The sequence below is a fragment of the Anas acuta genome, chromosome 3 (genome assembly GCF_963932015.1).
Source record: "Anas acuta chromosome 3, bAnaAcu1.1, whole genome shotgun sequence".
Taxonomy (NCBI): domain Eukaryota; kingdom Metazoa; phylum Chordata; class Aves; order Anseriformes; family Anatidae; genus Anas; species Anas acuta.
In genome coordinates, this window is record NC_088981.1 from 102,254,559 (window position 1) to 102,282,135 (window position 27,577).

At 38.2% G+C, this 27,577-nt stretch overlaps 2 protein-coding genes across 8 annotated transcripts in view; both read right to left on the reverse strand.

Annotated features, from left to right (window-relative positions):
* KIDINS220 (kinase D interacting substrate 220) overlaps positions 1–1,635 on the reverse strand; it is a 73,224-nt gene extending 71,589 nt beyond the window's left edge. For 4 of the 7 annotated variants that reach the window (XM_068678548.1, XM_068678547.1, XM_068678545.1 and 1 more), the window contains exon 1: positions 842–999. The gene's annotated coding sequence lies outside the window, so the exon portion shown is untranslated. Of the gene's footprint in view, positions 1–841; positions 1,000–1,617 lie in introns of those variants that run through there. The other 3 variants (XM_068678543.1, XM_068678542.1, XM_068678544.1) reach the window with 2 other exon arrangements.
* Positions 1,636–6,827: 5,192 nt separating this feature from the next.
* MBOAT2 (membrane bound O-acyltransferase domain containing 2) overlaps positions 6,828–27,577 on the reverse strand; it is a 91,009-nt gene continuing 70,259 nt past the window's right edge. Inside the window, exons 8-13 of the mRNA XM_068678549.1 lie at positions 24,309–24,501; positions 21,509–21,612; positions 21,104–21,168; positions 16,136–16,268; positions 13,334–13,485; positions 6,828–12,748 (exon numbers count right to left, since the gene is read on the reverse strand). Coding sequence (XP_068534650.1) covers positions 12,526–12,748; positions 13,334–13,485; positions 16,136–16,268; positions 21,104–21,168; positions 21,509–21,612; positions 24,309–24,501 — 870 coding nt within the window. The 3' untranslated portion in view covers positions 6,828–12,525. The remainder of the gene's footprint in view (positions 12,749–13,333; positions 13,486–16,135; positions 16,269–21,103; positions 21,169–21,508; positions 21,613–24,308; positions 24,502–27,577) is intronic.

Below are 27,577 nucleotides of genomic sequence, written 5' to 3' on the forward strand. Positions count from 1 at the left end.
TTCAGGTTTTAAATCCTTCAAATAAAGAAAGTAAAGAGAAACACACATCAATACTGAGCTTGTCAAAAGGAATTATACCAACCGATATAAACCAAGCTGTCAAAATTCATCCAAAACACACCAAGTGCAGCAAGAAAGCCCAAAACATCACCTCAGTCTGCCTTACAAAACAGGGATATTTCTCCTCAGGAGATGAAGGCTTCCTCAGACCCAGCCTCCTACAACAAAAACCTAACTTCCACTTGAAGAAATGGAGGTCTGTCTGCTACCAACACTTCAAAAGGAACATGGCCGTGTTCCAGAAGCAGTAAACATGCATGATTTTGATTAGATTCACGTTTCTCCATAAGGGAGTCGTTTTAAATAACCGGTTGCAGAACAAAGAGCAACCATCAAGCAAATAGGTGTGTGTGTGTGGGGGGGGGGGGGGGGGGTTATTTATGCCTTCAAACCCGACTTAAAACAAAACAAACAAAAAAACAATAACAAAAGAAACCCCCACTCCTTGCATCTTTCCATTCCTTTATTACTTGGGGGGGGGGGGGTAAGGTGTCGGCTGTTAACCCCACAATTTGGGGATCTGCCCACCGCTGCCTCACCCCTCAGCAGCCCCCTGCCCCGCGTACCCCCTCAACCGAGCCCGGTCCCCCCCACAACCCCCCAAGGAGACAGACGGAGGTGAAGCCCGTCCCGATGCCCACCGAGGCCGCTCGGAGTCCCCTGGGGGCTCAGCACCGGGCCGGGGGGCGATGCCCGCACCCCGCGGCTCCCCTTTCCCCAGCGGCTTTCCCCCCGACCTCCTCCTCCTCCTCTTCCTCCTCCTTCCCCTGTCCCCGCTCACCCCACAGCCGGCGGGACTCGGCCCCTCGCGGGCGGCTCCCCGGAGCCTGACGGGGAGGCTGTGGCCGCCCGGCGCCGCTCACTTCCCCCGGGCAGCGGCCGCCGCCGCCATTTTACCTCCCTCTGCCTCCCTGCCCCGCTGCTGCCGGGCGGGCGCGTCATGGGGGCGGGCGCCGCCGCCCCGGGGAGGGCTCCACCGCCCCGCTATGGGCTCCACAGAGCCGGGCAGGGCTCCGCCTGCCCCTGTTTGATATCCCGGGGCTGGCTGGAGCCTCCTCGGGTTGAACAACCCCGCGGGGCCGCCGCCGCCGCTTTAATAAGCGGTTGTGAGCGGGTAATAACGGGGACCCGAAAAAGCCTGCCCGGGAGCCCTCACGGCCGTGAGTCACGGAGCTCCGCGGCGCCCCGGCACGGCCGCGGCGGGCAGGGGAGGTCCTGCCCGGGCCGGTGGCTTCGCCTCGGGGCCCTCCGGGACAAAGGAGCGGCTTGGGGCTCACGGCGAGCCCGGCCAGCACCGGGAGGAACCGCGCCCCGGCGCGCTGCCATCAAATAAATGTTAATAAAATAAAGTGTTTGTCTGCTGGGACTCCTCCTGTCAGCCTCCACAGACCTACGGGTTTTCAAATTTTCTTAAAATACTACTGTTTTTCAGAGTTTGTACCATATATACATATAAAAATCTCACTTTATGACAAAAGGTATTATCATAGCTTTTCCACCCGTCAGTAAGAGCTGTGTTCTACAAACCGGCTACAAGTCGGTCAGGCAGGGACCTACCTGCACATGCTGCCAGGGAAGGCGTTTTTCTGTGCTTCACCTTCTGCCCTTCTCACTGGTGAAGTCCCAAAGCTGTCCCTTGTGGACTGGCCCAACTCCTGACACCCTCGTGCCGTCTGATCTCATCTGAGGAACTACAAAACACTGCCTTGTGTCCTTCCTCTCATACCCTACCCTCGCATTAGGCACATTTTCCCATCAGTGATTAATTCACGCTGACAATGTAACCTGGTCCCATGGAAGGGTTGAAGCTGGAATCTGGTACAATTAGGATTTCACACAGAGCACTCCACTTCTCATAAAATATATATATATATATATATATATATATATATTTTTTTTTTTTTTTTTTTTGTGAGGCATACAAATAATCTTTTAATGGTTGTTCCAAAGACTTTGTCACATCACAAATGTAGCCTGAGTGACATTTAACAACTTGGAGCAGTATTTTTCCAGTCTGTAAAGAATAGAAATATTTGATGATGCTCTTTAAAAGGGTAATAAATGCTGAAGTTTCTAAGCTGCTGCGGTACAGTGCACAATCTAACCTGATCTTATGCCAAGGAAGTATCTTTTCTCCTTCCTACTATTTATCTTTAACAGGGTTTCACAGAAACACAGAATGGTAGAGGTGTGCAGGGACCTGAGGAGGCCCCGGCCCAGCCCCTGCTGCAGCAGGGCCACCCAGAGCAGGGTGCCCAGGGAGGAGACCTCACCGCCTCTCTGTGCAGCCTATCCCAGTGCTCTGTCACACACACAATAAAAAACAAACAACCAAAAACCCTTTCCCAGTGCTCAGATGGCACCTCCCATGTTTTGGTTTGTGTCCATTACCTCTTGTCCAAGCACTGGGCACCACTGAAATTAGCCAGGCTCCATCCTCTTTGCACGCTCCCTTCAGGTATTTTTACACGCAGATGAGCTTACAGAATCACAGACTGGCCGAGGTCAGGAGGGACCTCTGAAGATTATCTACATCCTTTCTGAGCTTTCTCTTCTCCAGGCTAAACAGCCCCAGCTCTCTCAGCCTTTACTCCCAGGACAGGTGCTCCAGTTCCTTCGTTATCTTTGTGGCCCTTCACTGAACTCAGTACTTCAGGTGTGGCCTCACCAGGACTGATAGAGTGGAAGGGTCACCTCCCTCAGTCCCCGGCAATGCTTTACCTGTTGCAGCTCGGGAAACCATCAGCCTTTGTGGCACAGGCACACAGCTGGCTCATGTTGGGGAACTGGTGTCCACCAGGACTCTCAGGTCTTTTTCTGTGAGGCTGATTTCCATCTGGGCAGCACCCAGCATGTGCTGGTGCCTGGGGTTGTTTCTCCCTAGGTGTAGGACCTTGCACTTCTCCTTGTTGAACTTCACGAGGTTCCTGCCAGCCTGCTCCTCCAGCCTGTTGAGGTCCCTCTGGGTGGCACAGTGTCATCTGCAAACTTGCTGAAGGTGCACCCTGTCCAGATCATTAATGCAGGTGTTGAACAGAACTGGGCCCGGTATGCACCCCTGAGGTACACCACTAGTTACAGGCCTTCAACTAGTCTGTAGGCTGCTGATTACCATACTCAGGGCCTGGCTGTTCAGTCAGTTCTCGATCCACCTCACTGCCCATGCAGCCCATACTTCATGAGCTTCTCTGTGAAGACCTCATGAGGGACGATGCTAAAAGCCTTACCAAAGTCCAGGTAGACAATACCCCACTGCTCTCCCCTCATCTACCAAGCCAGTTGTTTCATCGCATGATTATTGGGTTGGCCAAGCACAACTTCCCCTTGGTGAATCCATGCTGATTTCTTCCAGTCTCCTTCTTGACTTTGAAATGCCTCAAAATAGCTTCCGAGATTAGCAGGGGTCACCTTCCTGGGGATTGAGGTAAGGCTCACCAGTTAATTAACAGCCTAGAAGCACATGAGACTCAATGAAATAATTAGTACAACTAAACAAAAGTGTTGTATGAAAGCCCAGAGCTCCAAGAGCACCATGAAAACAATGAGACTTTATAAAAGCAGCAGGTCAATTCATCAAAGGCAGGTATTTAACTCCTTCCCCACTGGAACAAGTTTTTCTCACTGGAGATGCTCTTATCCACTTATTTTTTCAGTTTTTCCATTGCCATGGCCACAGTTCTCCAGTCTGATCTCTTTTGATGTACAGCACTCCAAAGTCATGGATGAAACTTAGCAAGACTCACCAAAAAATCATCAAGTGCATTTTAAAACTTGTTATTTGCCTCTCTCATCCATGTGTGATTTTTAATTTTTAAACAACTGCAAAGTTTAGCTGTTGCAGTAAACAAGCTTGTCTCAGGCACACAATTGCCCCACTATTTCAGATGTCAACATCTGCCCAATACAAATATAAATTAAAGATGATTACTACACTTTAATGATTAATGAGCTTATTATTCTACTGATTATAATTACTACAATACTTGAGCTGTTTTCTTTCCTTCATCCGATTTCCTCAACCTAAATTGATCAAAATCATGACCACTTAACATGCATATTTTTGTCTTTGGACCAAAGCATTAATGTGGGAAGAGGATATCATGGGATGGAGTACATTACTCATTTCATAATGAGCCAAAGGATAAAGTAGGAGACTGAGAGCAAACCAAGATTTGACATGAAGGCCAACGTGTTTCAAACAACAGGAAAGCTGGCAAGGAATTCTCCTTCAATGAAATAAGTTATTAATTACCAAGCTAGTAACTTAGGTATCCCATGGGGAACTCACTGGGAAAGCATCACTTTAATTACGTGAAATATGAGTATTTTGCTTGATTCATATACATATATATATATATTTTATAACACCAGAATAACTAGAATAAAATTGTGGAGATTCCCTTTACTGTTATTGTTTACTTAGTTTACTTAGTTTGGAAAGATAGTGAATAACCCAGATGGAGAAACATTTCTTTGCTATTAGATACGACCATCCTAGGAAGAACTGTAAGATGTACTGGCAAACCAGGGTACACGTCTCCACTTCTAATTCACTAAGTAGGTTGGAGATATCTTCCCCTAGAACTAATTCTGTATTCTGTACTAAAACATCCTGCATGTTATCAGGAAGTTACTCTGATGGAATTAAGTTCAATTACAGACACAGGAGAATATCTGCTTGCTCCAGGATGTTCTTAATCAGGACTTTTTCTTCAGTATCTTAAAAAAGCGGAGTTACAGTTTTCCATCATAGGAATAAATCACATGCACCAACAAGTTTCATTGTCCTGAAATGGTAACAGAAAACTGTATTTTATCTTAGTATGTTCATATATTTCTCACTAAATGCATTGATAAATCAATTAGTTAATTTAGTTTGTACTTTTCAGACCGGTGACCCCTACCCCTGTGAACCTGAGAAGGCAATTTTCATTGCAGTATCTAAGTTCTGGTTGAAATGACAAACCACCAGAGCTTCTAAAACTGTATCTGTAGTCCTTTGTGTTGGAATGGCAAGTCTTTTTTTGTCCTTGTTGCTTTGTTTTGTTTTAATCTCCCATGATACGACTTCCTAAAGGGGAATTCTAAACTCAGGGTTTAAAAATATCATTACCACAGTTGGGCCTTTCAAGAGACCAACACGTACATTCTAGTGTTGCTCCAAGCAGCGACATATTTGTAAAGATCTCTTCACAAAATTATATTGGCTTTGCAAATTATGCTCTGAAGCATTAATATTGGATCAGGAGAAGGGAGAAAATGATTCGTTATTGCATAGGAAGTGACAGAAACAGCACTTGAGTAGTACTGGCATACTATAGCCCATCTTTTCTATAACAATTTATACGTGCGTGGTAAAAGAGTCCCAGTCTGCTTTAATATACCATCACCAGCCAGCTCTCACAGTGGAGTCCTAATAGGGAAGTTTCAACCATCAAAAGAAATGCACATGTACATAGACATTTAGCCCTGTTTCTTTCGAGTCAGCAATTAAATAAGCAACTTATTTGAAACACTGATGTTGGTTTGTTTGTTTTGAATTTACCAGCTGAAAAAAACCTTGAGTTGTCATGTTCAGAAACAGTGCACAAGAAGTAGCAATAGGCTTTTAGGTGGAATTTTATAGTATTGCAAGTACAATTCCCAAGTAACAAGTAGCTGGCCTTGAAATTCTGTTTACCAGCTCTACTGGAAAAGGATTATATGTGCACATTGGTATGCAAGCTCTAGACAACATATGGGATATAAACAATTTTTCAACAAAATACTCCAAATAACACTGTAAATGCATGTGTCGTGATGCTTAGTAATCTATAAAGGAGAAACTGCATTAATATAATACCATTTTTAGCACTCATTAAAAAGAGACAGACACCAATGAATTTAGAAAAACAAGTTCACTTTTTTTTTAAACTACAGTTTAATCAGATTTAAAGACACAAATTAGAAAAAAACATTTATAGGCAAGTTAAAAACACCTTTAAAACATAACAGCACGCTGCTTCTGCAGCACTGCTGAGACAAATTAGAAATAAGTAATTATTAAAATATCACAATCACAGTGTAACTAACAGTGGTATTTTAATTTTACCATACACCAACACTTAGTTTATGGATCTGTTGAAAAATAACACTTTTTTAAAAATATATATTTTGGAATAATAAAAATGAAATTCACTGACAATGCATTATATTCTGAATCAGGAAAGGCAAATTTAGGAATACTGTAGCTATCCACACTTTCAGGGGTGTTTTCTCATCTGAACATATGGGTATTTGGAGGCATTACTACTTCTGCATTGAGGTAAAACTATTCCCTTGAACGTGTGACCAAGGCAGGAAATAATGGAGTTCTGTATTTTAAAGTCTTAAATTCAATAACTTATTACAACATCTTTGAATAATGCTATTTTCACCCATCTTACACTATGTCCCATTCAATGTATTTTGAATGTTCTCTTCTAACTGATCTAGAATACATCTGAGGTCTGGGATTTAAGAATGACTACCTAGTTACTATTTATCATTTTTGACACCTCTGTCACAGTAAGACACATCAGAAGGTTCTTCAGAGAAACAGTCAATACCACTGGACAAAAAAAGGTACAAAGAAAAGACATAAAAAGAACTGAAACACAAAGAAAGGCAAAATATGCGTAGGCAAATACTCTTTTAACTTATTGTGACAAAAGATTGTTGCACCTTTAGTATGTAGTGTTACACTATTCTGATTGCCAGTCTCCAGGCACCCTATTTTTTTATCTCAGATTTCACTATTTTTATATCTCAGATTATATCTTCACCATTTGGATGGACAAAAGGTACCCTCCCAGTCTGACTGAAGCATGGACCACAGCTATCTGTTCATACTTCGGATCATGGGGAAACATAACGTAAACCCAGCCTGGGGTATTCCTCCCTCCCAACCAAAGGAAGGAGATTCTGCAGAGGTCTCTTTTGCCCAGAGGTTCCTTTGGGATAAGGTGCTAGACTGAGCCACTATGAACAGAAAAAGCTTCCTCCGCAAGTGGCCCAGTTTCCAACTCTGATTTCAGTCATGTATCTGCAAGTCCAGCTTTGCCTACGTGGTCTGCAGCAGAAAACCCAAACTGAAAGAAGCCCTTTACCTTCCACTCAAGCCTGTTTGCACTTCCAGAAGCAGAAAGCTTAGTGCTCCAAGACCAGAGCTGAACAGACGTCAGCAGATGCAGCATACAACCAGCGGGCTCAATGCTACTGCCGTGTAAATATTGATATGACCTGTTTTAAAGGGATTTATGCACGCCATAGGCAGCTACAGCTTGTCAATTCATAAGTGTTTACAGGATATGCATATGGATCCAGGCCATCAAGAAGTGCCTAAAACCAAAACCAGGCCGATGTCACTGAACACTGAACTAACTCACAGAAGAGGGTGAAATGGCAAAATTTGCTTTTGCACATTTGTATAGCTGCGAAGTGAGCAAGTTATATTGTAGATATTATTCCATGGGGTGAAAATTGTTACAGCTGATGGATTTTGTTAAAAATATACTAAAAGCTCATCTCAAAATTCATTTTGAAGAAAGTAAAAAAAAATAAATCATTTAGTTTTAATCATAGTAAGTAACCGTTGCAACATTTGCAGTTAAAACATCTCAGGGAAACTTAGCAGATGCCTGGATTTCGTGGTGTTCGTGAAGTGTCTAGATTGGGATAGCAACACCCAGTACAGTTCCAGGCAGATCTAGCACAGAGCAGCAGCAGCTGGGGCCGCAAGAAGCTGCTCTGTCCAGCCCTGCGTGCAGCATTGGCAGCATGAGCCACCCCAGGAGCTCTGTGCCAAATCCTCCCGGCCACTGCTGGGACAGGCTCAGACTGCACAGACTTCTGTGCAGGGAGCTGTTCCACAAGGCTGTGAGGAGGGGAAAAGGCTGACGGTGCCAACTAGCTGAGATTCAGACCCTAGATGTGGTAATCTGAGCAGAGAGTAGGTGCAATTCAGTAGAGTATCTGCTTAGATACTTACTCAGCATAGCATTTAAGTACTTGTTTAACTTGAAGCACTTATAAGCCAGCCGATGTTTTGCCAGCACTTAAAAATATACCCAAGTGCTGTTCTGAGCACTACTGGACCTAAATAAATAAAGAAAAATTGTGTACTTCAATGCTGTGATGGATCAACACAGCACATGTTTTTATATATAGGGTTGGCATCATAATAAAAGCTGAGATTTACTTCCATCTGTTTTTCTAACACTGATCACTTTTCAAAATAAATGGCAGCATTTCCAAATTCATTGCAAAAATAAAAAAATCAAACCTGCTTTCAGAATTCAATGAAAATTAAAAAGTGAAAGAGTTAAGGGTAAAGGAAATGAAAGCCTAAAATTATTCTAGCTCATGCTTTTAAACTTCTCTCTCAAGGCCAACTTATAAAGTTGAACACGTGAAAGTTACATGTTAGCAACAGTGACACATTTGTATGCAAACCCAAGAATACATCTGCCCATGTACTTAAACAAATTGTCAACAATTTGTTTGCAAAGCTTCTGAGAGAAGAATCCAGACTCTGTTAAAATTACTTTTGATATGGATTTGACAGGAGGCCAGGCTCTCACCAGAGTGTTTGCAAAACAGATCTCATCTGCATCAGTTCTAGGACCAACTAGATCAACGCCAGTAAAAGGGGCACAACTACCTCGTGTCCATCCTGTCATACAAGCTTAGTGCTTGTGTTTCTATGACATTCCCACAGGGGAAAGGGAACAAGCTAAATAAGCGTAGGATTCTGTTACTATATGACATACCCTACTGGTAAAACTCATATCAGAAGTCAGTGTAGAGCATGGAATACACAAAGATCTCTTTGTAAAGTCTTCTCATTAAAGCATGATTTCTATTAAAAGCATATTAAAATGCATACCAATATTTTTACATGATAATGTTTTTTACATGATAACATGTTTTAAAGTGTCACCTATCACTGAAACCTTGTCTACATGTCAGCAGCTGAAGGAATGGCCACAGAAGAGTAAGTTTCCTCAAGAAGGGCATCATGTAACTGTAAAGCTAACAAAGCCTTCCCTATTACAACAGTAGTAGGCACCACTGAAACTAGTCTTTAAATATATATATAACACATATCTCTTTCATTAATACAGAAGCATAAAAGGTTAAAAAAAGGTTAAGCAAGCGAATAGTTACTAGCAGGGTGACTACATTTAGTAACTAATATTAACTCATTAAGTGCCTCTTGGAATTGTTCACAACAGGCAAGTATCTGCAAAGCACCATAAAATGATCAATAATATGTTACATTTACTTTTCAAAGAGTGCTCATCTGGTATACAGAAGACTTCTGCCTTTTGGATATATATTAGTTAAGTGAAAGGACATTGAAAACCATGTTTCCTTCATGTCCAAAATGGTTGGAGGCAATTTGCTTTCCACTTTTTTTCTCAGCAAGAGTAATAGTAAGTCAACATCATCCTTTCAAATTCATTATCAGGAAGTTACGTGTGTAAAACTTGAAAATTATCTAAAGCATCTGGGCTGGCTGCTCTTGTCTTTTTGACTGACTGAATAAAAAGGATCCAGTGCCACATTTTCATTTGTTACAGCAAGGCAGAAAACTAGCAAAGCTGAGGGAAAACAACTAAAACCCAATTTGACTAATATCAGAGTGCTGCCATTTAAAAGAAAAAAAAAAAAAAAAAAAACACAAAACACCTCCTTATGTAGTCCTCAAGAGAACTCATCTACATAAGGAGCAATTTTTGTTACAAGTACTTCAAGTACTTCTTTGTTCCACAATGATTTTAAAACTAAATTTTAGGACACTACAATTAAAAAGAAATTCTATGCAAAATAAAATTGTCATCATTTTCTTATGTTGCAATTATTTAAGGGGTTCAAATAGAGAAGAAAAAATTAATTGTATTGCACACAGACACCAGTCATGTCCAGTTTTGAAACCCGTATCTTGCTACTTGTGACCAGCTAAAGCAAGCACATTTTCTTATCACTTTTAACTTGCACATCCGTTCTGAACAAAACTGTATCTGTGAATTCACTCACACTGAAGTACGGGACTTCACTAGCCTAAGTCTGCTTATTTCCTGGGAGTGCTTACAACTGATTTTGTGTATCTTAATGAAGAATTCAGAAGCCTCCCTCGCACGTATTGGCACTCCTGCCAAAACAAGAAAAGAATACCAGAATATTAATGGAAAAATGGCACATGAGATGTACTGGCATCTAAAATTGCTTGTTTGAGTAGATACATAGCCTGCACCAACAAAAAGAGGAATTCAAGTTGAACAGCAACAAATACTGAAAGAATCAACCCAAAATCTACTCACGCACACAGAAACGTGCAGTTCTATTTGTTATTTGACATGGATGTCCTTCCAAGAACAGAAAGTGGAAAATGTCTTTCCTGATTCTCTCTAATAAGGATAAATAAGCAGAAAGAAATTAGTGTGCCCTTGCTTATAAACAATGGAAGAAAAAAAAATCATTTTGTAGAGACAAATGATTACAATGGCAACACCATGGGGAGGTCTACTTGGGTAATCAACAGAAGGATTTAGAAATCAGATTATTTTCTTTTAAAGATAATACAGAGGTCACTGAAACACTCAACGTCCCTGCCCACCTATGACTCATTCCGTATTTAGTTCCACCTTTCTGTGTCAGTTCAGCAGTGCTAACCTACATGTAATAATTTTAAAAAGCATGTTTTCCTCCTGTGAGTTTTAAGCAAGGAGACAAAGGACACTCACAGAACTACCACAGCAAGAAACAGCTCTGACCTGACTTAGGATTTGGTTCTTTAGAGAGTAAGTCAGACAAGTATCGTGACTAATTCTGCATGGCAGTGTCCCTAGAGGGCCGATGATGACCATTACTGTTCCCCTGGTATTAGGAATATTGACCCCACCAGGCCAAATTGATCAAAAATTTCAGCATCAAAACAGTATGACAAAAGTTTCATTTGTTTCATTCATTCACAGGTTACTAACCAACAAGCTGCGTTATTTTTCTCCAGTAGTATTTTTTTTTTTAGCTTTAAAACTGGTACAATGTGTGGATAAACAGTTCATTTACTAAAATAAAATCGTATGAAAACACAGAATATACGCAATATGTAGCCCTTTAACACAGTACTTTTGCAGGGACAATCATCACAACAAATGGTCTGGAATAGATATAACCAATGCATTATTCCCTTGACTTTCTTCCATAATTCAGTCAGTTAGATATTCTCAAGGATTTATGTCTTTCATTATGTTACCCACAAATACTATGTGAAATCTGCATTTTAAATCCTAATTTAAAAATGAATCTTTTCCTCTAATTCATATACTTCTTTGCATAAAGGGCCATCAATGATTAAGCATAAGGAACTTGGTTATCACGGGGATTTCACATTTCACCATATGAATTAGATCTCAAGTTATTTTTGACATTTTTACACCTCAAGCATCATCAACTAACTACTGTATGCCTTAAAATGACTTTGTTTTTAAGTATTAAAAATCATTTTTTGGTAAAATAGTTCTATTCTAGAACAAGTATTTCTGGTATTTAAGGGTAAAAACTCATTTTCATTGAAGTCCTGCTGCTTGCACAACGTCTTCAGTGTCCTACAGCTGCCTTTCCTTCTCTAGCTGCACAGCCTACTTGGTGATGTTTTGCAGTGGTTTTATACTTTAAATTAAAGAAACAGTATGGAGCTGTCAAGCTCTGGAAAAGGTGAACCTCCAGGTGTGTGTGGTGGTTTTTTTTAATCCATTCAGAAGGGTTATGTGAAATTAGACTCTTTATCACAGAAACCTAACTATAATTTGGCATCAGTAAAGTTTACAGTTCCATAATGTACTGTAATTGTTTGAGATACTTTAAGAAAACCCTCCAAATACTGAGATGCTTATTGCAATTCCCTTTTAAAGAGGAGGTTCAAAAACCTTCTAATGACTTTGCATTTCTTATTTGTATCTTCTTTATAGCATATAGGATCATATATTTGAAATACGCTTTCCACAAAATCAGTCTTGAAAATACCACTTAGAAACAATTTTTCAGTAAATCGAGGGTTTAAGGCAAGTCATTCATTTGGAAAACTTCATTTCCATTTGTTAATCCTAGATTGACACGATTTTATTTTCACCCCATCAGTGCCTTGGGATACACAACGTACATTCAGCAAAGGGCACACATATGACCCTATGGACATACGTTGCAAGTCCTGAGTGCCCATTGAAATAATGGTAATATCTTCATATAAGGCGTGACCCACAGGGACATGGCATGGGAGGGGTTAATCTGTTTTGTTTCCAGTCTTGCTATTGTATGTGATTTTCCTAGGTAATGCATTCTTTTCATACTAAACATCTTTGCAAACAAATACAAACCCCTTTAAAAGGTGCTAAAAATGGGTTCTGAAAACATACAAAATATATTCATCATAGTATTCCTCAATCACTGCTTTAGTGCTTGATATCTGCAGGTTATTTCTTCTTTCTGACTGAAACTATTATTTGTTGTGGAATAACTGTTCTTTTGCAAAAGGTTTTCTTCTTCTAGTTTTTTGGACCACACAGGCTGGGTGCTTTCATGCTTTTTACTTCCTTTTTGAGTTCTTTTCAATGGAAATACCAACAGCACCAGGATGCTGGCAATATGAAGACAGAAATAGCAGGAGCTAAAAAAAATTCAGAAAAAACACAACAAGTAAAAACACTGGTTCAACAAAACTCTTGACTAGTCTTATGAGATACTTAAGGAGACCTACTTGCATACAGTACTTTTCACATAAAATATCCAAGTAAAACATCAATATTTTATTTTTAAATTAAAAAGTAGTAAGGGGAGAAATAGAAATAAAGTCTTCTCCCACGGTATTTAGTGCTGTATCGGAGATGGAACCAGATTTCATAAGTACCGGATGCCAAGTGAAGAGAAATCTGCTTTGATCTATTTACTATTTCAAAAAAGTTGCTTCTAGGAAGTCATTATCTAGTCTTGATATAAAATAGGTTAAGGACATAAGCTCATCTCAAAGGTTTTGTTTTATTTTCCAGGTGCAGGAAAAAATAAGTCCATTATGATAGGAAAACAAGAGCACATCATGGTTTCTTAAACAAAAACCAAGCTCACGTTAGAATAAAAATAGCTTGCTCAACTGACAAATCTGATAATTATCACTAATATAAGTCAGAAATCTTCTGCCAGAGAAAATACATCTATTTCCTTTGAGTTAAAGAGAAAGGAATCAGAACGTGCTTACCTGTAAAAGGTGAGAGATGGTTTCACAGAAAGCAGTACAAATGGCACAACTGTGTAACTTATTGCTACTTGAGTTGTCATCCATGTTACAATATCATAACATAGTTTAAGAGTAGGAGATTCAACAAAATAGTGTCTGATATTGTTTCTTATCTGAAAAAGCAGATAATAGTAAGTTAGATTAGTAATAAACTAATTACTGCTATATTCCTGTATAGATTTTTTCCATGAAGTTCATAGGATGAATAGAAATGCTACTGTCTGGACAAGCATCTTGTCCGTTTAAAATACTTAAAAAAACATTAACTTCAAAGGGAGCCAATTCAAATTCCTTGCCTTTTAGGATAGCATGCTTCATCCAGTGCAAGAATTGTAACTACTTAGGAATTTAAACCAAATTAAAAGAATGCATACGCACCCATCTGCCCTAAATCCAGTGCATCTTCAGACTAAAATGTGGCAGGCATTCTATTCTATACCAAGACATTTTGTAAATATATAGTTTTGGAGTAAATGAAAACCAGAAGGCTTCTGCTGAAAACTCCTGTGTAATAAGCAGCTAACATACGTAAATGGCTACAATGTATTTTAAGATTAGTGGGATAAAAACAAAAACAAAACAAAAACAAAGAAACAAAAAAAAAAATAAGAAAGAAAAAGAAACCAGAATATTCCAAATGTCAGTTCTAATGACACGTCAGGAGTCTTAATAATAACTAATATCAGGAGGAACTATTATAAAAAGATTCATTATTTCCTATGCTAAGTCTTCTTTTGGTTGTAAAATCCTGTTTGAATAATGGAATATCGAAGGTATTTCAAAAAATCCCAAATTAGACTTGAGTTCAATTTTGTTTAAGACGAGACAGAACCTCTAATATGAGTCCATTGAACAAATGTCTTAAGTAGGGATGTCATCAACCCCTCTTGGTAATATAGATACAAAATGGATTCCTCTAAGGTTTACGTTTTCCTCCTACTTGTATTTTCCCCCCAAATAACTCCTAAATTATCTCAATCATCTGCTGACTTCCAGAGTCCAACAGGGTTCCTGCACCTGACAAATACAGATTTTAGGATTGACGTGGAGGAAAATTAACTAATGCCCTCTATGAAATGTTGTTCCACTAACCACTCCTCCGAAGGCTTCCTGCCAAAACGTAATTCTAGGCTGGCTTATGCTGATTTCCTTAAAACCCTTAAAAACATTAAAACCCTTTTTCAGTTTTCTTGCCCTTTTTACCCATATTCCCATGTATGTATCACATTCCCACTCAGACTTTGTTAGTTAAGCTAAGACAGATAAATCATTCTAGCCTCATATCCTTCTACCTTGCTGCCTGTCATCTCCCTTGCTTTCTCCTATCACCACGTACAGAGACTTGTTCCTGAGTCTGTAAAGCTTCATCCAAGTTTTACAGAATTTCTTGTAGAGAAATGGAGTACTGTAGGACCTGAAGGATGACATTTAAGATAAATCTATAATTGCCCATAGTAAACATCTGATTATGAAGCATGTAATGATTAAAGGGAATAAAACAAGTTGAATACACATTTAGGCATGACAGGAGAAGAAAATGTGAATGGAGTTGCCAATTTGTTCAGTCTTAATAAAGGCTAATAGAGTTAAATACAAATATGCTAAAGTGCCTCTAATGTATCTTATCGGTTAACATTAAGTACCTGTTTGTACAGCAACTGAAAATCTTTTTATTTAATATTTTATTGATTGATGGTATGAAATGGGAATACAACACAGCTTCCTAGCAAAGCCCAGGACTCAGTGCAGGAAGCGGTCTGATTTACTGGACCTGTGCTGCTGAGAAAACACAACTTCTACCTGTGACCCGTCCCTGAACCCTGGCTTTTGCCCCTCGTTGATAGATGCCAAAGTTCACTGTGACAGAGACTGGAATGGAGATGGGAAATACACTTATTCTAAAAAAAAAGGAGTCAATTCTGTCAAAGATTATACCCACATCTCCATGAAGTAAGAGAAGCAGATTTTTTTTTACTGTTAGCAACAATCTAAATCTGAAGTACCACCTTCCCCTAGCTATTACAGCAAAAAAGAGCAGTCTGCTTCCTTTCTCAGTCTCCTGGCTCTTTCAATGGAAAAGCGGTCTGCTACTCTGCTCTGGGCTGACATCTGAATATTTTGCTCCTCTTTCACCTTGAGCAGCTGAAAAACCTGCCTCTGTTCTTATTCAGCTTCTCCAGCAGGACTGTGAGAGATTTCTTGACAGATTTGCTGGGTCCATTTTGCTCTAAACAGCAGCAGCAAAAGCTTGTTATTATTACTGTGCTGCTGGTTGGACAACTTTAAGTAGTAACTGCACTAGAGATGTTTATCTGCTGTTGAGGGGGAGCGTTCTTTAGTTGCCATTGTTATAACAGTATTGGACAGAAATTAGGAAAGGGATGGAGTTTATAAATATCTAGCACTGACCCTCAAATTTAAAGCTAATGATCATCAATGATAAGAGTTTTTTTTCAGAATGATCCTAGATAACATCTTGTTCAGCATGGCATAATAACAAATGATCAGTTACAAGAGAGGAAGAGTTTACACAAAAGATACACTACAAAAGATGTTATAGGATGTGCACAGTCTTGCTTGATTCTGCTGATTACTCCCTCTTTATAATTAATCATTTCCACTGTTCTCATAACTAAAAAGTAAACATTATCAGACATACTGTTTTTGTCATCTGTAAAGCACATCTTTGGACTACAGAACACAGCCTCAATTTTCTTTCACAAAACTCCTTATTATTTAAGAAGAAACTTGGCTGGTACTTACAGCTCGTGCTGCTAGTGTCATTAGTACTCCTGTTAAAAACGTTAAATAATATCCCGGGTAAACCCCATGCCAAATGGCAGAAAGGATGAACGTCTGGATGGTTGGGCTGAAGGTGGCTCGCTCATAGCACACTCTAACAAAAGAAAGACAAACCAGGATAAATAACATGAGAGACAGATCATCAATCTTTCCTGTTACTATTTATACATTTATACTTTTTGCAGGTTCACCTCTAACATAATATTTGCAATGCAACTGCAGTTTATTATTATTTAACAACATTGCCACTACATTATGTCGTACAAAAAATATCTAAAGCTACTCAGAGCTGCAGATTTAACCTCTCAGTGCTAACCTAAGCTGAGTGCCATCATTTATGGTACTTATTCAGAGTGAAATGATACAGAAGCATCCAAAGATAGGTGTTGGTATTAATATGGGATCTTGAGCCATCTAAAAATATGTTGAAAAGCTAGACTGGAAGGCACAGCTTATCCCACAAGCTCTTGCAGTAAGTCTGATATATGTATTTCATAAAATGAAATCTGCTTATGGGTGAAGGGGAAAAGTAACAACTACCTTCAATTTTGAGTATCGGAGAGATTGTAGTTGTACATGTGTGTGTGTAGGGCAATCAGGTGAGCATGATGATGAAGTGATAATTAACGAATCTAGGGACGCAAGAATATTAAATAAGGAGAATGCTGAACTTTGCTGTTTAAAAATTGAGACTCTGAATTACTTGGCAAGGTCCTACAATAAGGAGTTCTAGAAGGACAAAGGGAAAAAGGAATCCAAGAGAGGCAGTAGCTTCTAAAAGACAACATTAAATGACACAGTGACAAACCATCATGATGTGGAAGAATGATAGGAAGCATGGTAAGGTCCTGATATGGCTTCATCAAGAGTTCTTTAATGATCTGAAAACCAAAAAGCAATAGGAAATATGGAAACAGATGCATACTAAAGTGAAGCAAAAATAAACAGCACAAGCATGCATGAACAGAAATCTAAGACTAACATATAAAAATGAGTTTTAACTAAAAAAGGGCATCGACATCAATACGTGAAAAGGTTTTTATAAATACGTAGCATGTAACAGGAAGACAGAAGAGAATGCAAGTGTATTATTGAAAGAGGAAGACAAGCTAATGATACATAAAACTGAAACATTCGCTATTTATTTAACTATTTTACTATTTCTATATATAAAAAAGATTGTTAAGGCTAAGTAATACAGTCAGTGTTAAAGAGCAGAAGGTAAAAAGACAAGATTTGAACAGGGAATGATCAAAAGTGTATTCTGCTAACTTATTTCAGACAAATAGATGTGATGAGTTTTATCTCACGAGTTCTTCAGTGTGGGGCACCAGTACAGCCCCCTCCCAAAGGGCTTTGCTAACAACAGCTGTTAAGATAAGAATGTGGGCCTGAAGTAGGGTGCAAGTGTATACCTGTAAGTAATACACGAAACTATCTGAGGTAATTTGCACAAAATAGATAAACTTAATGAAGAAAGTAACGTTGGTCGATTAAACAATAACCAGGAATTTCAAAGAGACTTTTGAAACAAAGAAGGTGTCAGCCTGAAAATAAGTACAAAAGCAGCATGAAAAATTGCAGCAATTCAGAGATGCCTTGGAATAAAAACACCCAGAGTCAAAACCTGGTTTCATGCTGCCAGAGGTCACCCCACAAGCCAAAACCAAGACAGAGCAGCCCTCCCAGTGGGCACCACGTAGCCTTCATCCAGCAAGAGGAATGTCAGTACAGTGTGCAATACACAGGGAGCAATATCTCACCCCTATCAGCTGCATGCTTGTGAACTCGTTGCCTTTTTCTAATTGGCATGTGAATCATCAGGTTCACATGAAACGGGGAACTCACTCTCCCACTGGCAATGTGCACAAGCAGGAGGCTCACACGTGGAAAAAGGAGGTGTGTTTCTGTAACCTGCATGCCCTTTGGCGTGTAGGCAGGCTGCATGTAACTGTGGGCATGTACGTGCATTTTTAAAACTCTTTGGGATTAGCTACAGAAAAGGGTTTAGAAATTTATTAAATCACAACATGCAGTTACAAAATTTTACCTCTTCTAGTACTGATATGAATCCTGAACGTGTATTTCACTGACTGCTGGTTAATTATGTATCATTAATATATCGATAAATGGATTAAAACTCCTTTTTCTTTAGTTTAAGCTACTTTAACTGAGCAGAATTTCCCCTGTAAGGAATTCAGGAGCTAAATATTTAACTTCATTAACTAGAAAAATATCAGTCATATCAACACAAGTCAGACAGGATACACAATAGAAACAATCATCAAGCTTCAATTGCAGAGTTAAAAGTAAGCTTAAAAATGCCTCTGTGGATTTTTCAATAAGAAATTCTGTTCAAATGCTTCACTTGACATTCCTAAAAGCAAACCAAGGAAACAGGGTCATCATAACAGGCTCAGAAAATCTGTTCAAATGTGGGTTGTTCAGGCTACTTGAGATTTGCTGTAGCAGTGGTAAGATGCATCAACTGCTCAGCAAGGTACCGTCCTTGGCCTGGTTCTATACGTTTATTACTAGCTTGGGTGGTAGGCTAAGAAGTGTGTTTTTCACCCTGTCTTCCCTTCCGTCTTTCTGGGAGGGAAGGTGAGGTGAGGTAGAGAAGATGTGCATTGTATTCTCACCGGATAAAGAACTAGAATCCAAAATGATCTTTGACAGATTTGAAATGGTTTGAAATCAACAAGATGAAGTACAAAGTCTAGAACCTCTAAGAAATGGTGGAAGATACAAACCAGTAACTGTGTATGTACGTAACACTAGTGGAAAAGTAATGATCATAAAGATGATGAAAAACCTGAGTATCAGCTGAGCATGAATAAAGTCGATTGCTGCTGCAAACAAAGACAGATGCAATACCGATGTACTAGCAGGAGTGTTATCTAAAGGAAAGGAAGGTAATTAAGCCATTTTAATAATTCATTCTGCCTGTACCAAGTCAGGGAAAGACCTTGGAGGTCTTAGAAGTACTACATCTACTGTAAGAAGACAAGAAGTCTGGGAAGAAGCCAGAAGAGAGAAACAAGGACCACTCAGGTTTTGCACACATAATTAGATGTTTCCTTTCAAAAGAAGAATGAACAGGCTGAGGAATTTCCCAATGAGGAAACATTATCATGATATATATATATTGCTGATGCATGCTAATGTGTAAATATCTATTTTGAAATGCATGCTTCTAACCATAATACTTTTGAACTGCTAGATTTTTCTGGTATGCTCATTAAACTTTATGATCTGTAGACCAGTTAACTGTGTAACAGTCTTTATAAAAGGGTTTGTTGTTTTTTTTTCACACCATCAGGATTTAAAACCTGTAATTCTGATGACTCCTCTCCTGAGAGCATCAGAAAAGAAACAGAAACAATATTTCTGTTTGGCATTTCTATATTTCTTGTGAGATACATATCTAAGATTTTAGGTACTTCTCCGAATGGTAAATAAGTGAGGTATTAAAGGTTTTTATATGTTTAAAGGATGCATGAGCTTGTCTTATTTAAACTGCTGTAGCATTGCAACTAGCAAAGTGATAGGCAATCGTATTATATATTCTGTGCCACTACTTGTAGTCCTTGTGTGTAATCATTAAAACAATCTTTTATTCAAAATTTACCTTTAAGAAAACTTTCCACCTATCTCTTTCACTGTGGCAAGAATCAATACATATTTAGACTATCCTCAGAGATTCTTCTCCAATTGTTCTAAAAATATTTATTAAAGAAGATGCATTAATTTATTTTGGCACCTTCTTTTAATGTCACCCTAAGAGCAACTGATTTGCCTTTTTTTTCTCCCTCCAGTTCAAAGGTAATGGTAATATTTTCTACAGTAAACCATTTTTCCTTTAAAATCATTCAATGTAAGAGTTTGAAAGGTTACTGAAATATAACCTTACTAAGTTTTAATACTGATAAACTTCTATTCTATATATAAATTTTAAACTTGCTTTATTAAATTATATACTTTTGTATCTGTGCCATACGATTCTTCCTTGCTGTCCTAACAACATATTCTAGTGCCTATGGAGCCAACTAGAATACTCACATGAAATTCGATTTCTGTTGTTTTTTTTCTGTTTGTTTAAATGTTATTACTAAGATAAATATTTAGGGAAGAAATTATGGAAAAAAGAGCACTGACTATAAAGAAATTTGATGGAGGCAACTTCCTGCTGCCAGCCATCTAAGGATGAGATAAAGTCCTCTGAGTGATCCCAAGATGGGGAGTCTAGGTTAAACTTGCACCTATTTTTAAAAGATTATCTATACAGAGACTGGAAAAAGAGAAACAAAACCCTTGTACCACTCTCAAGAACACTTTGTTTTACTTTCTAGTTACTACAAAGAAGTGGTAGAAGCAGAATGATTTACTTCACCAGGCAATATGCCTGTTTCCCAGACAAGGGAAGAAATGCATCTGGGAGATATTCATCTGCAAATTTTTTTTGATAGTACACTGTACAGTTTGATATTGCCCATGCACCCATTACAGAAGGAGTACAGAAAGTTCTCTCAGAGAATGTACAGAAGTTCCTGTATCACTGTGTGGCTAAAAAACTCAGAGCTTCCATAGGCTAGAAGCCAAAGATGTATGCTTTGCCTACTGCTCTCAGCTACACGCACAGCTTTGAATGGAAACAGGAAAAAAAGAAAAGAGATTCCTCCATAGATTAATACTTTCAGGTTCCCTATAGCCAGTGCTGAAGTTAAACAGTTTGCATCACTAGCTGACAGTTTACAATAAGTGATCAAAATTCAGAGGCTTTAATACAAGTATTATGAGAAGAATGTTCTATGCAGTTGCTAAACAACTGTACTGTTTTGTGGGCTCTAGCTTTAAATGCTAAATTATCTTCAAAAAAATATTTATTTTAGAAACTTCTGTGCAGAAAAGCTTGCCTTTAAGAAATACCTTTTAAGCCAAAGAGCTGTTTGGATATTCCAGTTATCAAGAAACATCTTGAAACTTGTGGAAGACTGTAAAACAAAATAAAACCAGTTATTTCAGTAATTGTGAAATGTTACAAAATATTCCAGAATTCTGGCATATAAACTGCTCAAAAATATTTTGAGATTAACTGAATAAGGAATGTACTCAACTATTTATAAGCACAAAATATTTTGCAAATCAACCGACAAGTTAAACATATTCAAAGCAGATTCTATTTTCCATTCTTCCCTAAGGGTGTGAACTTGTCATTTCTGATTTAAAACATACTCACTATCTTGATAAACAAAATGCTTAGATAAAGTTAATGAAGTTGCAATTAAATACATACATGGGCACGTATTTTATTTAAAAGAGCAGTGAACAAACCTCTATTTGCTGGATTCTCAGATTTGATATGAGATCCCAACGTGTAACTCCATTTTTGTCATAGCCTCTAAAGCCAAACCCTGCTGCATTATTAATTGCATCTGCTGCAGTGGGACAAAAAGAAACAAAGGAATTATAAACTGCCAGTATTACAAACATTGTGCAGTACACAGCATGTAGTTGTTCAAAATATTTGTGACATTTCAAAGGCTACGCACAGATTTTTAAATACTGAGGATTACCGCATTAGATGCTTGAACAAACAGCAAACAATCCAAGCAACATACTTGCTTTCAATTAAAAAAACTTGTACTGAAGCAAAAGAATGGGTGGCATTACTACTTGCCTCACAGTACAGATGCCTCCCTCTCTCATACAGCATACTTAGATCTGCTTGAGCAATTTGATGGAAAAACAAACTCAATGAGATGCATAAAGACTACAAAACCGTGGCTGGTTGTGATTACTTGATACAGCAGCTCAACTCTCAGGTACACGGCTTCAGTGTTTGTTATGCAGCAGTAGTGATGTCTGAAGCCCAGCAATAAACCTGCACGGTTCAGTTAGGTGCACATTCACAGCACCACACGTAACCAGTGAAGGCCTAATAAAGTACACAGCAATTTACTAAGCAGTGCACAATTTGTCAGACTTCCACTGATGACACGAGGCTGCTGTTAACATCCCACTTCGGAGTGTTTACAACGCATGTCAAAGCTCAAATACTTACAAACAAAGCATATTTTTTCTGCAGGAAAGCAGCTACCATCATGTGGATTGTGCAGGAAAAAACAAGGGTTCTCACCCTGAACATCACCTCTCGCTTTCAGTACTCACGTCTGGCTCAGCTTTGTCAGCTCAGGCACTAAAGCTTCCTCAGCTGAACTTCTCAAATTTGGATGGCCACTTAAACATAAACTGAGTCCTTCCCAAATATTGCCTCTGCTGAGCCAGGCATTGGGTGCATGCACCCAAACACCATAACCCTTTTTAAATTACATCTACCAAGGCAAGAAAAAATCCTCAACTTTTATTACTATATTAAAAAGAATTTACTTTATACAATAGTGATACATAAGTGAAATTCATCAATTCATTTTCCTTTCTTCTCAACAGCTTTTTCAAGGTACTAATCCAACATACTCAGAAAATCAAAGATGTGATTGATCCAAACACTCAAACAGTTCTTTTCCTGAGGCTGAGTTTCTCCAACTATTCACAGGTCTTGAACAGGGCTTTGTGATGGTTGATTTAATACAGGGTAATTTATAATATTTTTTCCCCTCATCAACAATTTAAAAAGATATCTATCTGGTTGTCACCTGCAAATATTAGGCAACAATTTTACGCTGTTAGAAACAGCTGAATACATGAACTCCACAATCCCTTGCTGGCAAGAGCACAAAGACTACAGCTAGAATACTTGCTTTTATTAGCTAGCATTTAGTAAGTATCATTTTATTAACAGATATTTTTTCTTTAGTGCAAAAAATAGTGATGTGCAACTCAAAAGTGTAACATCCAGTAAAAACGTTAAGGGCTCTGCACATTCAAGTCACACCATTAGAAGTTTAGATGAAGGAGAAAGTTGAAAAAAGTTACTTTGCAAACCAGAAGTACAGAATTAATAGTGTATTTTTGTCAGTATTTTACCAAAAGAATGCTAACACTACTCTGCTAGCATAGAGAAGTAGAAATCTATCTGAAGAATGACAGGGGGGAAAAGAAGAAAATTATTCAATTTTCAGCTGACTCTTGCTTTTGACAGACGACAGTATTGGTGCATAAGAGCATAATATTCAAAAATATTTCATTCCACAACAAGCCCCAGAATTACTATATCCAGACACGCTGAAAGCGCTTCATTCATTGACCGGGAATGAAACCAGCAGCTGTAAATGAGTCACGCTGCTCTGCTACACTGAGGCTTTCTTTATTGCATTGTTTCCCACAGATTTTCTCTCCTAAGACTTATGAAACAAATATGTAAAACTGAAGAGGAGGAGGAAACCAACGAAATCTGTTTTGTGAGACACATCCAATATGCCAACTTATATAAATACAGCATTCTGTTTTCCTGTTTTGTTGTTGTTGCTGTTATTTGTTTTGTTTTTCTTTTATTTTAAATAACATATGAAAAGCAAAAGATAGTTTAAACTGTATAATCTATTCAGTGTCTTAGATGGGTGACAATGGGTGTCCTGTCATTTGTCAACTGGAATTTTTTGCAAGCAAAGACTAAAAATGAAGTGCCATCCATCAAATTCTGGAAACACCACTGCCAACACTATCTGCTATTAACACTATTACACATCTGAATTTCAATATACTCGATTTCCCTTCATGCTTGAAAAAAAAAAAACATCAAGCAAATTACTGCTAACGAACCAGAGAAAGAGGCTTAGAATAAGGCAAAGAATCAAAACAAAACACAAAACAAAACACAAAACCACCCCCAAGGACTGTACATCAAACCAGTTCCATAATTTTTAAAAGGCAAAAAAGACATTGCTCATTAAAACACTGCCGCTCTCCAAAAACCCTCACATTTCACTCAGATTTGTTCAATAGACCACGATCTCATTTGCAATACTGTCACAACATTGTGCTTAGTTTTATGATGGGTTTTGTTTCATGAAGAAAAGACATTGTTCAATATATTTGACAATCCCTTCTAATACTTAAATACAATGTTTGCCTAAGGCCTCAAGAGGGCACTGTCACTTCTTAATACATAGCATGCAGCATCTCAAATGAAACTCAATGCATATAGCTGTGGGTGTTTTTTTTCTGTACTTACCTAAAGTCCATGCAAAATAATATTTGGGTCTGGCAGCCATAAGAGACACGTATAGGTAGAAAAACCTTACAGGCCACGATGCTGTAGCTCGGAAGTTCTCATCAATGTTGTATTCCACAGGCAAAGTTTTGGTAATAGTCATGTGAAAGAGTAAGGAGAGTCCACAGACTAAGAGTTTCTGTGCCACAGCTATCTGAAAAGTTTAAGATAAGAAACTTTGTAAGCTTCTGTTTTTGGTAGTATTATGGAAACAAGGGCAAGTTATAATTCTCCTTCCCTAACCAAATGTATATATACAACAGTTTTTCAGTAACACTTACTACCAAATTTAAAACTGTTGGTAACATTTCATAGAGATTCGTGAAATATCCTTATCTTGGTGACACTGTGAGCACCACATCATCTGGCAAACTCAGAAAATCAAATTCAACTACACCGAGCCACTAGAAGACCCTTTCAATAATGGGAAGATCTTTTGCAACTCCAGTTTCTCTTCCATCGTGAAATTACCTAACCAAGTAAGATGCTAAGACATCGCAACACAAAGAACACAACCTAGCACAGAATGAGATGAGTACAATTCTTGCAGAGATTCCAGAAATAATGGCAAAATTTTAGTGCATTTTTGGTAATCTTTGGTGTAATACAGGTGTTCAACTGCTGCCCACCTCCATATATCAATCATCTCTGTTGGGTTACTACAATATCTAAATTCTAAACCAGTAAAATAAAGAAATAATTTATGAATTTACAACCAAAATACCTCAGTACTATAAAGATCTGTTTTCCCAACTAAAATGATCAAGCTATGAGGAGTCAAACTGTATGCTCACAGACATGTTAAAAGGAAGTTCTTCAGCTAGAATCTGGACTCAAATTGCCCCAAAATTCAGTTTTGCTATAACCACCACAGTAAACTATGCTATTTTTAGGAAACCAGCATTTCTAAGTTTCTGTTATAAGATGCACAGAGCACTAACGTATGACATTCACTGCTTTGAGTAGTTGGTATCATCCATATTCCAAGGGTGGATATGGATAGCACGGGCTGTGCAAATTCCTACAGGAACACACTGACCAAGCACCTTCAGATGAGATGGTAACTGCTGACTTCAGAGACTGCATGTATTTCATGCAGATCATCAGAGAGGATTAGAAAACCCAGCCAGTTAGACAAACCAGCTGGATAATTCAGGAGGCAACCACCTATCAACAGCTAAAGCTGGGGTTTTGTTATTTTTTTCTACTTGTTTTCTAATAATCTTCTTTTCAATACTTTATTACAAGAGTTCAAAGTAGAGGGCATTAGCTTTCTAAACATGTTCCTTTGTTTTTCTAGCAGCTATTAATCCATCTCCTTCTTTGCAAGAGCAAAGAGAAAGTTCAGCTGGCCAAACTTCTTGTCTTCAGTTTATATAGAAACAAATGCTACTCAGTTATTACTAACACTAATCAATCTTTGATTTTGGTAGGCAATATCTAATACATAAAAAGCTGGCTATTTGTAAATACAAAAAGTATTGATCCTAAACAACGAAGACAAGTTGCAAAGACTTAATTCAATAAAATTTTCAATGAAATTGATCTTAAGAAAAAACAACGAGCTCACACAGCTGTACTTTTACAAAATAAACTCTGCAGTTTTCAGTCTGTAGTTGCAGAACTCTATGTACTATAGGAGGGTGTTTTTATTTAAATGATGTATTTCTACTTTTTTTTTTAGCAGCAACATTTAACTACAGGGACGAGTATAATAATATCCAGACACAACATGACATATTATTTGATTTTGTTGTTGTTGTTTTGGGGTTTTAAATACTACTTCACTCTATAATTTTTTAAGTCCCAGAACCCCAATCAAGCATGCTGACACCACTCAGATCAGTATAGGTGTATTAAAGTCCTTAGCAAACAAGGATGGAGACAAGCTCCTGACCCTACAAAGCCTGGGAGCTGTAGTTTCAGGACTGGTTTAAGCAGAGTTTCTGAAGAGCAATCCAAGCACAGGCTGCAATGCAAAGAAGCAGTCCTTTCTTTTTTCCTCACCTTGGCTGCAAGTTTTTCCTTCAAATGGGGTGAAATACCAATACCAGGTTTTGACTTTTTTTTTTTTTTTTGATAAGCTAGCTTTAGCTGGGATCAAGTGATGTGAATCAGATCACCAAGCACATTAGCATTTATATGATAAGCAAATGACTTGGAAGCCCCAAGTTAATACTTGGGTTGGCCTCGATGGATTATAAAATCACAGCCTGAGACTTGTTTAGTATACTCAAGTTGTGAATAAATTTACACAGAAACAGAAGGCCTCACCTGACACCAGAGTAGTCTATTGTTCAATTGCCCATATAAATGCATTTGGTAAAGCATCGATTCACGTCATTTTACTTAATCAACTAGGCTATTGCTATAAACTTCTTTGCCAAGGCATAAATGGGTAATAACTGGCTTTCATGTTCCTGGGAGGATTGGTCAGTTTTTACAGGGATGAAGCAACTAATTTAAAAAAGTTTGAAGTTCATTTCACTCACTCTTCAAAGTTTTCAGTGCATCAAGTTGAAAAGTAAAATGTGTTTATTGTGGAATAACTCAAAAACTGCACTCCAAAACAATTGTTCCATTAATGACTTAAGAGAGAACATCAGCAGCAGGGTATCTTTCACCTCATGTGAAGTAGAATATACAATTATTTTAAACAAAAAGGTAGAAGGGCCTGACTCATTCAGTTTTGATTAATTAAATTTGAGCATACCTGTATAAAAATATCAAATATGGTTAACACTGGGAAGGGAAAAAGATATTTAAGGTAGAAAACAGTGCCAGGAAAAAAAGAAATGTGCATAAATCAGATGGCAACGCAAGCAGGTTGAAAGCCGGATTCCTAATCAGTGAAAGGAGTTCGGGAACAGCTTTCTAATTGAGGCCATAAACACTCACTGAGCTCCAGATTATATAAATATATTGCTGTATGAACAATGTAATGTATATAAAATACATATAAAAAGTAGAAAAGGATCTTCTAAGTTTATGTGAATATTTTTTGTTGTTGTTCTTGGCTGATAAACAATAAGGAGCTCAATATCATATTGAAGTATGTTAAAGCGTATCGTTTTGTGGAGGATAGCACCTCAATTAAAAATTACAGGTAATTAAGCAAGAACTTTGTAACTTGTAGGAAGAGTCTGCATAATATGCAAGAAAGCAGATATCTGCTGACAGGCATCTTGAAGTTTAAGGGTAGCCATAATAAAAAGAAACTTACAAAGACA